The sequence below is a fragment of the Ricinus communis genome, chromosome 6 (genome assembly GCF_019578655.1).
Source record: "Ricinus communis isolate WT05 ecotype wild-type chromosome 6, ASM1957865v1, whole genome shotgun sequence".
NCBI lineage: Eukaryota > Viridiplantae > Streptophyta > Magnoliopsida > Malpighiales > Euphorbiaceae > Ricinus > Ricinus communis.
In genome coordinates, this window is record NC_063261.1 from 19,719,626 (window position 1) to 19,731,750 (window position 12,125).

The following is a 12,125-nucleotide window of genomic DNA, read 5'->3' on the forward strand; positions in this document are numbered from 1 at the left end:
GGCAGTACTAGACAGACATTAATACTATCTGGTATATCATTGGTCTAACCTTACGTAAGGCCAGCTCGAGTAAGCTGGGGGAAAGGAAAAGACAACACTCATAAACACTAGGCACACTCCTAATAGCGCCTATGGTCTTCCTCTTTTATGTCTTTCTCTTTTCTCTTGCAATTATCTTCTCGTTTCTGGAATCCAGGTTCCAATTACGGATTTTGAAAGATTTGATTTCTGTTTTTAATTTTGGGTTTATGTTATAAGACTTTGATTTTTGATTTTATGGTATTCTTATAACTTAAATTTACAGTATTTTTGTATTTGCTTTCCATTATCGTAATGGTGTTTTATATCGAGCAGTGTTTGAAATTGATCAATGAGTTTGTTATATGTTTGGAGTAAATTGAGCTAGAATAAAAGGATTGGAATTCTTTTTTTCTTGTTGTCACTGGAGTGTAACTTATGATACTAAGGTCATGTTTAAAATTTGATTAGTGTTATATATGGTGAAAGTTTAAAAACTTGATCTTTATCTGGGAATTCTTTTATATGCCAGACTCCGGATCGGGGAGTTTTTTCTTGTTGTCAATGTGATTTGTGATACTCAATTTGACCGTTATCTGGGAATTGTATTCAGCTTTGATAGCTTTTCCATATGTTTCTATATCTGGATTATGATCCTTTGTATGTTTTATCATAATTCTAGCATTTTTTTTTCTCTTTTCTCTTTATTCTTTTTTTTTTTTTTTCAGAATAAACTTATTTTCCCTTTATTCTTGAAGACTGAAGCTTTTGGAATTTAGCCTATCTTGGTTTCAACAAAGATTTCATATTGCTGTTGTCAACATTTATTTGTATAAAAAATATCAACCTTTTTCCTTTTCAAAGGGATACGATTAGCTGCTATTAATTACTATGGAGACAGACAGGTTTAGTTATGGTACCAAAGAGGCTTTTATCTTACCATCTAGAATAGGTAATACTGCCACTCTGATGTGTACTGTCTGCAGGCTTGTGTTTTAATGCCAATGGTGATTAGCCAGACCATTGTAAGTTTTGGTGTAGTATTGGAGCTAAGATGCAAATTGTTGTTTTTGGGAAAGTAAATATTATTGTGATTTCGTTATGGGGTTTCTACTATAGAGGTAAAGGAAACAAAGGTGTTTCTGGATGGAGCGGTGCTGTATTTGGCTTCAAAAGGGATTCATCAGAAACAGACTTAACAGTAACATAATATCCAATTTCCTTGCTTTTGTAAGATTCTAGGGTAGAGAATTGATAGATGTTCTATCATTGAGTTTTTCGCTGCAAGCTGTTGTTGCATTGGAATTGCAGTCGTGGGTCTTTTATGGGGTTTGGTATTTGCAGAGAAAAGGAGGTTAATCAAGAAAATAGCTACTTTCTTTTTTGAATGTGGATGATGTGATTGTGAGGCTATGTGAGATTAGTTGCATCTTTCTGTTGGTTAGGCTTCACTGTTGTAGCTCCTGTAAGTGCCATTGAACCCTTTGAATTGCGTGAAAGTAAAATACTCCAAATTCGGGAGTCCAAGAGTTTTATAAACGTTCTTGATGGAAAAAAATGTGAACGAAAGATTCCACGGAATTGAATTGGGCCCATAAATCTAAGAAATAGTGAGAATTCTTGATCTCTCTCAATTCGAAAATCCAGGTTTTGAATTGATGTCCTTCTATTGGTTCCTCCTAAATTTTGCATTAATTTATCCTAAAGATTTCATTTCAATTGGAATTTGGTTATTCACCATGTAAGGGGATCCCCACTAAGCATCCATGGCTGAATGGATGAAGCTGACAAGAATTGTTATATAGCTGTCGGTTTGAGGATGTTCATTATGGTTGTAAAAAACTGAAGCCTATCTTACTTGCGCCTGCTGGTTTCAAGGACTGATATCACAGGAAAAAGCAAATGGATTAGTTAAACGACAAAACAGGGTACAGACACAGATTGAAAAGATTGAAGGAGAGAAGGGTGAGGGAAAGCAATAAACTGATGTCTTATACGTGGTACATCTTGGCAGGAGTTCAACATGCAATGTGAAGAATTTAAAAAAAAGAATAAGAATATTAAGAATAAGATGAAATCCTTAAATTTAAGCTTTTAGATTAAGCTGCATAATCTGAATCTTTCATTTTTTGTTTCTTCAATTTCTCTCTGTTTCTTCCAAATTATATTGGATGAACATATTGCGGGCAAGTACTCTGTTTCTTAATAGATTCTTCAGATTATAATGAACTCTGTTCTAAAATCCTTGGTTGCGTTAGAGTTTAAAGAGCTATATCTGTCAAGTGGTGCAATCATTCAAATGTGACTATGACCATGTGTATGATAGCAGTGAAGGCCATTATGGTCGCTTAAACACTGGTGTATCATGTTGCTAATATTAGGTCCAGTCCAACCAAGCCCTATAGTTGAAGATAGTGCAGCCTTCACAATTCAAACACAAATTATCAAGGGAAAAAAAGTCTGGCCTCGTAATATTTTTGCAGTACTTGGATTGAAGTATTCGGTAAATTTAAGCTAGTTGTTAGAATAGTAATCTACCGCAATCCAAAGTTTGCATTCAACATCTTTCTCCTTCTCCCTCCCACCAACACTTGTGTTTATTTTACCAGTCATTGGGAAAAACTGATATGGATACATCAGGCTTCTGTAAGGGTCTACAATCTGTAATCTACTTCTACTCTATCAATAGCAATGCATAAATCAATCAAACTTGTGACTGTCCTTGATCTACTGTGTGGTGCTAAAGTCTGTTGTGAATGTCCTTCCAGATAACTTGCAACGGCGGTTCTTTTGCTTAAAGTTATAACACGATGAATGTTTCATGTGAACAGAAATCATTTTTACATGAGTTCACCTGAAGATTCTGAAATGAGCAACCCTGAAGATTCTGAAATGAGTGCCTCTGACGATTCTGAAATGAGTCCATCTGAAGATTCTAACTTCAGTACCAATGGAAGCGCCAAAGTGATGTGCTTTTGTAGCCTTCCTGCTGAAATGCGAGTGTCTCATACACCCGGAAATCCTTTCCGATTATTCTATAATTGCCAAAAGAGGTTTACTGTAAGTGCATCGTTCCTCTATCTCGACAGGAAATTATACTCTTCAGCCTGCTTGCTTTGTCCTCATTATCTCTTCTTATTATTGCCAGCAATGTGAATTTCTTCAGTGGGTTGATGAGCCAGATTTAACTGGTGATAGACATGTCGATGAGCTAAATCTCATCCGCAATTAGTGCATTAGACTACAAGAAAAACTGGGTGACATCGAACGGCAACAAAATAGTGATAGGGATGCCTGATAAAGGGAGAAATCTGAGCTCATGTTAAAGTTTTCTACTGTTCAAAGTGAACTGAATGAGATTAAAAAAAGAATTAAATTTGCGATTGAGTCAGATCTTATGCCCCCTATTGATAAATTATGGAGTGCGAATGATGAAGGAGATAATGCTATAGAGATCCATACTGTATAGGCAGTAAAATCAAATATCTGGTGGATGTACAGTTTCCTTCTTCTCTCCTGAGTTTTGAGTTGTTTTTATCTGGTTAATATCTTTCATGTAATTAAAGCTTCTAAATAGTATGCCTTCGGGTTTCAGTGAGGTAGGTATACAAAGTATTGAGAACAGTCTTGGGTTCAGCTCTCCCTCTTCTATCTCTCTGAACCTTGCTACAGCAGGCTTGCTGAAGTGAACTTTACTAATTGCACCATGGCTTCCCCTTGCATTAGAACACTGGTAATGCAAAATATTGCCTTTTCCATTAATCGATACACTGATCTGGGAAAATTGTACTACCCTCATTCTTTGACATGAAAGGTAGAGACAAGTTTAAAAGCAACTTGGTAGATATATATTTGACATGCATTTGCTGCAACAAAAATAGGTAGAGACGAAATTAAACAAGGATCATTATTGTAGTTGGTAGATTTATCAACAACTGGGAACACAAAAAATCTACAGAAAATCAGACCAACAAACAAAAGTATAGATAGTTAGCTGGAGTGAAGTGAGAGGTGTGATAGTTAGCCAGCCAAGCATCTTAGGGTCTTGATCTAGAATTTAAGAAAGAAAAAGCACTTCCTCTTTATTCACTCGATCTCCCTCTTCGGCTTGACAAGAGAAAATCTGCCAATGAGGAAAAAACAGTTAGACAAACTCAAATTGATAGGACATCACCGCCACCTTCATCCTAATGCTTAGGTATGTAAATTTAACAGTTAAATGATAAAAATTGTCGTATTTTTTAAGAAGAATCAATGAAAATCAGTCATTTTTCTCGAGAAAAAAAAATGAAAAATAAAGTGATAAAATTAATTATTATTTTCTATAATAATACGAGGGAACAATTTCTGACATAAAAAGCCATAGGGCATGGGAAATTAGTATCCGAGATTTCTTTTTTTTGGTCTAATGTTGGACTACAAAATGTTCAAAAATAATAATAAATGTTGTACGTGGAAAAGATCGTCTTTTATTACTATTTTAGCTAATTTCATTTTCATATCTCAATTTGCATTTTTATTCTTGTGCAGTAATTAATTTTTAAAAATATAATATTTAAATTAAAAGTTAAAAAATTATGTATTATATTTAATAATAAATATGAACAATTTTAAATCTTTAATATTTTTTTCTAGTGCATTAAATATTATGACGCAATATAAATAAAAATTTGCATTATGCTACACAGGCGAGGAAATTAAAATTAAAAAAAAAAAAAGAAAAGAAAAAGGGACGAGGATTCTACTATCACGTGCAGCATGCAGAGAGGGGTTTGGTTCTCGAAAAGGTTATCTTAAAAGTTCTCAAAACTTTTCCGACATATCATTCTTTATTAACAAAATCTCATAAACAATCTACTAACAAAATCTCCTGAACAATTTAATAATAGCAGGTAATTATTTAATTTCTGCATATAATAGTAAGCGATAAAAGAAATGATCTATAATCAGCTCATTCTATACTACCTCTAATCAGTAGAAAAATAGTTTAATTAGTAGAATTAATTATCATTAATCAAATACTAAATTAGAGATGAACAAAAAGACAATCTATCTAGTTTTGCTCGTGATACCTTTGGTCTGGATCTGTCTCCAAATCTGTTGCCGCGTTATCAGTAAAAAGATTAAAAAGAATAAAATTGAAAATCTGAACTTTTTGCTTCTGAAAGCATACCAAAAATGGCACATCATCAAGTGGGTCCCACCTTCCAGACATCACACGCCGTATGCATTCATAGCTGCATCCCAACAGGGTCCCTTCCCTTCCCTTCCCTCACTCCCTACTTCACTTCTTAACTAGCCTTACTACCAAAGCTAAATTATAGAGAGAGAAAGCTAGTGAGAGAGAGAGAGCAAAGAAATGATAGAGGAGGATGGAGAATGGGTGGTGGTGCGACGGCCGGCGGAGAAAGACTGGTGGAGGCCGAGTAGTTTGATAGAGAATAATGATGATGATGAAGATAGGCCATTGAAAATTGTGTTCAGTGGGCCAGCTAAGCATTGGACTGATGCTATTCCAATTGGGAATGGTCGCTTGGGTGCTATGGTTTTTGGTGGTGTTGCATCTGAAACTCTTCGTATCAACGGTATTTTCATAACCCAGATAAAGAAATTTCTTATTTTGCCATAAAAATGGTTACTTTTTTTTTCTTGATGCTGTACTAAAAGAAGTTTCGAGCTTTTGGATTAATATTGCTTGAAAGAAGGGATTTTTTTAAATGTCGTACTGTAAAAAGTTTCAAGCTTTTGGATTGTAGATTGTTTGAAGGAAGAATAATGGTTTTTTTTTTTTTTTTTTTTTGATGTTGGTTTAATTGTGAAAGAGAGTATTTTTCTTGGAGAAGTTAGAAAAATTGGAGTTTGGATCAATTGAATTAGAGGTTTTCTTGTATGCTTCTTGATGATGAATTTTTCTACTCAGTGACAGAGTTCTTATGTTTTATTTTAATTGCTAAATTGCAACTTTTTATGCAGTGAGTGAAGGACAGTAATCTCCGTTGTAGTTGGAGACAATATTATTATTTGCGTTAACTGCATTGTATGATATAGAATGCCTTTGTCCTCCTTTCTTTTAACCAACTCACCATATTTTATCTGGATCTTTTAGAGGATACACTCTGGACTGGGACTCCGGGAAACTATACTAACCCTAATGCTCCAGAGGCACTAACACAAGTTAGAAAACTTGTTGGTGATAGAAAGTATGCTGAAGCCACTACAGAAGCGGTCAAATTGTCAGGACTGCCTTCTGAGGTATGTATTTCATTTTGTCTATGATAAAGCCATTTTTTTGTTGTTTTACTAAATTGGTGGTGACAATTCAATTGTCCTTTTGAGGTTTATTTAATGGTATGTGCACCTTTGCTCGCAAGTTAACTTGATGATGAATGAAGATGATAATTTTGACTTCTATATTGTTGCCTTTGAAGTTCACATAAGATGGTTAAGCAGAGTATATCCACCAGCATGATAGTCTGGGACTACTGCTTTGCCAGCTAATGCATTAATGCTTTTGTCGGTTCTTAGCTGACCTCAAGCTAGGATGATCTGCTCTTGTTGGGTATATTCATTCCTTATACTGAATTAATGTGATCAAATCTTGTAAGAGTGCCTTGTCTATCTAATATATCCTATAAAGCACCAATTTCCCTGACCAACTTCATGGTTGCCATGTCGAGCGAGCTTTCTATTACTAATAATGCTGGGTTTCTTTTTAATGTTGGTGACTTTTTCTATTCAGTAACAATAAGATTTCAGTGTTTTTCAGAATCTCATCTAATTGTTATTTTCTGTTGTTGAAGATCTACCAAGTACTTGGTGATATCAAACTGGAATTTGACGATTCCCATCTCAGCTATGATGAGAAAACATATCAGAGAGAGCTGGACTTGGACACTGCCACAGCAAGAGTAAAATACTCTTTAGGTGATGTGGAATATACGAGAGAGCATTTTGCTTCTAATCCAAATCAAGTGGTTGTGACAAAGATTGCTGCAAGCAAACCAGGGTCTGTATCATTTACAGTGCTTTTAGACAGCGAGTTGCATCATCATTCATATACAAAAGGTGAAAATCAGATTTTTATTGAAGGAAGTTGTCCTGGTAAAAGGGCCCCACCACAAATATATGCAAGTGATGGTCCCAAGGGAATTGAGTTTGCTGCAATTCTCAAGTTACAGATTAGTGAGGGAAGAGGAAAGATACATGTTTTAGATGACAGAAAATTGAAGGTGGAAGGTTCAGATTGGGCAGTTTTAAGTTTAGTGGCTTCATCTTCATTTGATGGACCATTCACTATGCCTTCAGCGTCCAAGAAGGATCCTACTTCCGCATGCCTGCATGCGCTAGATTTGGTTAAAAATTTATCATATACTGATCTATATGCACGTCATTTGGATGATTATCAGACTCTTTTTCATCGTGTCTCACTACGGCTTTCAAAAAGCTCAAAGAGCATTTTGGGAAACGGACCTTTGAATATGAAGAAATTTTTGTCCTTTAAAAATTATCTATCCCTTAATGAGAGCAAAGATGATACCATTTCAACTGCAGAGAGGGTAAAGTCATTTCGAACTGATGAAGATCCATCATTAGTGGAGCTCTTATTCCAGTATGGTCGATATTTGCTTATTTCTTGTTCAAGGCCTGGAACTCAGGTGGCAAATCTACAGGGTATATGGAGTAAGGATAATGCGCCACCATGGGAGTATGCTCTCTCTCTCTCTCTATTATCTACCTATCTACCTATATGTTGTACTTTCTCTGTACCTCGGTAGGTTGATACACATGCACTTAGACCTTTTCTTCTCATACATAACTGCGTGTGTGTGCACGATTGCACTTGTATGATAAGGACTTTGTATATATAAATTAATGTTTACTATTTTGTATATGAGATGACAATTAGTATTTCACATAAGGGATTAAGGTAATTTTAGTGGCGAAAAACAGAAACATTTCAGGATCATGTAGACGTTTTTTTTTTTTTTCCTATTGTTGTTTCTTTCTTCCCTTTTGGTACAAGTCTGAGGCTATAAGTCAACATTTTAGTGCAAGTATGAAACTCTGGTTTTTCGAAGAACTATAATTAACTTGGTCAGCAGTTGGAAGAGGAAGAGTAATGTGGTATGGATGAGCTAAACTGATCAGCTCTTTATAGCTTCCAATCATGGGTGATATATTACTGATTAGAGAAAGTAAATGACCAGTACCAGGAATGGGAATCTCACTTCTCCTCCTGCATATTAGTATATAAACTGCATATTATCAGTTATCAGCACAAGGTTATTACCAAAAGTTTATGATGATATCTTCCATTCTGTGTACTGATGGTGACATTTTTTTACCCTTCTATTATAATTTAGTGGCGCTCAACATCTGAACATTAATCTACAAATGAACTACTGGCCTGCCCTTTCTTGCAATCTCCATGAGTGCCACGAACCGTTGTTTGAGTACATGTCTTCTCTGTCAATTAATGGAAGTATGACAGCAAAAGTAAGCTTCTCTCCTACTTATATATCTATATCTATACATATATACCAAGTCGTCTTTGTTAAGTTGTTAATGCATAATTTTCATGGTTTTAGATGCATGAAGTTCCATGTAAGCTGAACAAATTTTAAGAGATACCGACACCGACACCGACACTGACAGTCCTATAAATTTTGCCTTATCACGATCAAGTTCTAAAAGTTCTAAGAAACAACAATGTTAGTCCTAAATTGGAACTCTAATGGAGTACGCTGACGTGGATAAAATTTCTTCCAACTTTTGTCTATGTAGTTGGTAACCCAATTTCAAGGACTTTTTCCTCAAATCAACAATTATTACTTCAATAGAATTTTTCCCAAATCTTTTTACTTTATAAATATTCCTTTCACCTCAAAATAAATAAATAATTTTGGATATAAACAAAGAAGAAGTAGGAAAATATTTTATCACTAGAAAGTCTGAAAGCAATTGGAGGAATATGAGCTCATGGGAGATGGGTCAGTTTCTCCTACAAAGTAAAATGAGATGTTATTTGCCTAGACCAATAAGGGAAAGGAATTTTTCCTTCTTCAGTCAGCATATATAGGTCTCTTGCAAAATTAGGGTTAAAGAGTTTATGGAGGTCCTGGGTGGCTAGACAAATCCTCAATCGGCATTAAATAAGTCATTTCTTATTTTTAATGTCCTGCCTTTCTTATTAAGTTATTGATTATTACAGGTGAACTATGAAGCAAATGGTTGGGTGGCTCATCAAGTGTCTGATCTATGGGCAAAAACATCACCAGATCGAGGTGAAGCTGTATGGGCTCTGTGGCCAATGGGTGGAGCCTGGCTTTGTATACACTTATGGGAGCATTATACTTACACCATGGACAAAGTAAGATACTACTTATCGGCGGTTTACTATCTGCTTGTGTTTACTATTAGCATGATACCAATGTGAACCTTAATTCAAGCTGCATCCTTGAGTTTTTCTTATTGGTTACGAGGAAATGACCTAATGTTGACTGAATGCCCATGCCTGAAAATCCACTTTAATTGCTCTTGGAGACATTGTTACTCATCTCATGGCAGGAAGTTGTATAAAATTCTTGTTTATAATATTTACTGCAAATTTCTTAGTAAGTGGTTGCTAATGTATGCTGCATAATTAGGATTTTCTAAAAAATAAGGCATACCCTTTGTTGGAAGGATGTGCAACATTTTTGTTGGACTGGTTGATAGAAGGACCTGGAGGATATCTGGAAACTAATCCGTCAACTTCACCAGAGCACATGTTTATTGCTCCAGATGGTAAACCTGCTAGTGTTAGCAACTCAACAACTATGGATGTGGAAATCATACAAGAAGTATTCTCTGAAATTGTTTCTGCAGCAGAGGTTATAAATTTTTTTCTGTGCTGGCTAAACACAGCTTAGTCCTTTATATTTGTTGTATTTGTATCTTTTTAAATGCTCCTCACAAACAGGTTCTGGGAAGAAAAGAGGATGAACTTATTCAAAAAGTCCGTGAGGCTCAGCCAAGACTTAGACCAATTAAAATTGCGAGAGATGGTTCCATTATGGAATGGGTATGTGTCTTTACTTAAAATCCTGAGGTCTATAAACCATAGAATTATTTGGATTTTGGGCAGTAAAAGGTTCTGTCTAATTCTTACCAGGCTCAGGATTTTGAGGACCCAGAGGTACATCATCGACATGTTTCTCATCTCTTTGGCCTGTTTCCAGGACATACGATAACTGTTGAGAAAACTCCAGACCTCTGTAAAGCTGCTGACTATACCCTTTATAAAAGAGGTGACCTTTTAATAACTGACTAGATAAAACTTAAAATGCAAACATATTTGTGAATATTGAATGTATATTTCATTTTTGATAAAAGATGTTACTATTAACAGGGTAAACATGGAACAAAAGACGGTTGCTTCCATTTGCTACTTTAAGTTTGGTTCTTTAGATATGACATGCCCTTGAGCTCATTATATTTTTATGCTATAAAAATATTCAATTGGGAGAGCTTTTTTATTAGCAAAATCTCTTTCTACTTATTATTGACAAAATTCTAGAGTAGTACTCGGATAGGATTACTGCATTTGTGCAATAATTCTGTTGATAATTGTCTGAAAGCAATTAGCTGGTCAATCTGAAGTACTTTTCAGTTTCTTCCAGTCATTTTAATTACTTGAATTTGGTCTGCTGAAACTCTGCAGTCATTTAGACTTTTTTAAAGGTAAAGCCTTCCAAAGCCTTCCAGTTACTTTACTTATCTCAAGCATTCTCTCTTGATAATGCTTAAACAGGAGAGGAAGGTCCAGGATGGTCAAGCATGTGGAAAGCTGCACTGTGGGCACGCCTGCATAACAGTGAGCACGCATATCGGATGATCAAGCATTTGTTTGACCTGGTTGATCCAGATCGTGAAAGTGATTTTGAAGGAGGTCTATATAGTAACTTGTTCACTGCACACCCTCCTTTCCAAATTGATGCCAACTTTGGGTAAGCAGCAATCTTCATGAGTTGATGAAAAGGCAGTTACTGTCAGTATTTATTGCCTAATATCAATCCCATTTCTTAGATAGTAGAGTTAGATATATACCGAATTATGGAATCTTGTTTTGGGTGCTAATGATTTTAATTTCTCTTTGATCTGGAAAATGAACAAGAGAAAGTACGCAGATAGCGATGCAGGATCCAATGTCATAAAGAACATTGCCTTAGTAATAGAAAAAAGTTTTTAGCAACTGACATGACTGCTAATGTTTAAAATCTGTGGTTTCAGTTTTCCAGCAGCAATAGCAGAAATGCTGGTCCAGAGCACGTTAAAGGACCTGTACTTGCTCCCTGCTCTTCCTCGGGATAAATGGGCGAACGGTTGCGTAAAAGGATTAAAAGCACGTGGCGGGGTAACAGTCAACATATGCTGGAGAGAAGGGGATCTTCATGAAGTTGGTCTTTGGTCAAAGACACATAATTCTATTACACGTTTACATTATAGAGGAACTATAGTGAATCTAACTATTTCATCTGGTAAAGTATACACATTCAATCGTGAGTTAAAATGCATAAACACATACACTCTTTCAGAAGCGGCTTCTTGTTGAATGGTGAGGACAGGTAGACTTTTCAGAAAGAGCATTACATGAATGTTTTCCTAATAATTCTGGACAGGAAACTGGTAATCCTCCATTTATCTATTCTTCATTCTTTACTCACGTCTTGTCTTACTCTTGTATTAGTCCTGATTCCCAGCAAATAAGCAATTAGGCTTCATTGTTTCTATAGTTGAACAGAAGTTTTTCTATGTAAACACAATTCTGTCAGGAAAGATTTATGATTCAGTTGGTCAATGATTTGCATCTTTTTGAAACTAAACATGTATTTCCATCATCATTTATTTATTTATTTTTAATAGGGTGTGATAACTGAATATTAAATTCTAGCAATATATATTATTGAATTTTAATTTTTAATCAGGCCAAGGTGGCATTTTCCTCTAGTTTCTTACAAAAAATATGACTTTACATTAAAATATCATGTTGTTTGATGAATTCTTAGTCAGGGAGGCAGAGTTACCGCATCATCTACTCAATAAAAATGATCTAAACTTGAATTATA

General features: G+C 35.3%; 2 protein-coding genes and 1 long non-coding RNA gene across 3 annotated transcripts; 2 read left to right on the forward strand and 1 right to left on the reverse strand.

Moving 5' to 3' along the window:
* The first annotated feature begins 44 nt into the window (after positions 1-44).
* On the forward strand, positions 45-3,743 carry LOC8272238. The gene is made up of 3 exons (XM_002527431.4): positions 45-196; positions 2,850-3,078; positions 3,167-3,743. The coding sequence occupies exons 1-3, from the start codon at positions 132-134 to the stop codon at positions 3,248-3,250; spliced, it is 378 nt and encodes a 125-aa protein (XP_002527477.4). The 5' UTR covers positions 45-131; the 3' UTR covers positions 3,251-3,743.
* Positions 3,744-3,911: 168 nt separating this feature from the next.
* LOC125370369 lies at positions 3,912-5,225 on the reverse strand. Its single transcript, XR_007216265.1, has 2 exons — positions 5,091-5,225; positions 3,912-4,141 (listed from the first exon to the last, which is right to left on the reverse strand). It is a non-coding gene; the product is annotated as an uncharacterized LOC125370369 (long non-coding RNA).
* LOC8272237 (alpha-L-fucosidase 2) lies at positions 5,207-11,857 on the forward strand. The gene is made up of 10 exons (XM_002527430.4): positions 5,207-5,603; positions 6,125-6,270; positions 6,819-7,723; positions 8,382-8,514; positions 9,230-9,388; positions 9,666-9,890; positions 9,980-10,081; positions 10,172-10,307; positions 10,811-11,006; positions 11,290-11,857. The coding sequence occupies exons 1-10, from the start codon at positions 5,378-5,380 to the stop codon at positions 11,609-11,611; spliced, it is 2,550 nt and encodes an 849-aa protein (XP_002527476.1). The 5' UTR covers positions 5,207-5,377; the 3' UTR covers positions 11,612-11,857.
* Positions 11,858-12,125: the final 268 nt, after the last annotated feature.

Coding starts and splice junctions, on each gene's coding strand:
- LOC8272238 (XM_002527431.4), top strand. CDS start 132: ATGGTCTTCCTCTTTTATGTCTTTCTCTTTTCTCTTGCAATTATCTTC. Junction 197..2,849: donor TTCTCGTTTCTGGAATCCAG/GTTCCAATTACG, acceptor TCATGTGAACAG/AAATCATTTTTACATGAGTT. Junction 3,079..3,166: donor ATTGCCAAAAGAGGTTTACT/GTAAGTGCATCG, acceptor TATTATTGCCAG/CAATGTGAATTTCTTCAGTG.
- LOC8272237 (XM_002527430.4), top strand. CDS start 5,378: ATGATAGAGGAGGATGGAGAATGGGTGGTGGTGCGACGGCCGGCGGAG. Junction 10,308..10,810: donor CTATACCCTTTATAAAAGAG/GTGACCTTTTAA, acceptor ATGCTTAAACAG/GAGAGGAAGGTCCAGGATGG. Junction 11,007..11,289: donor CAAATTGATGCCAACTTTGG/GTAAGCAGCAAT, acceptor CTGTGGTTTCAG/TTTTCCAGCAGCAATAGCAG.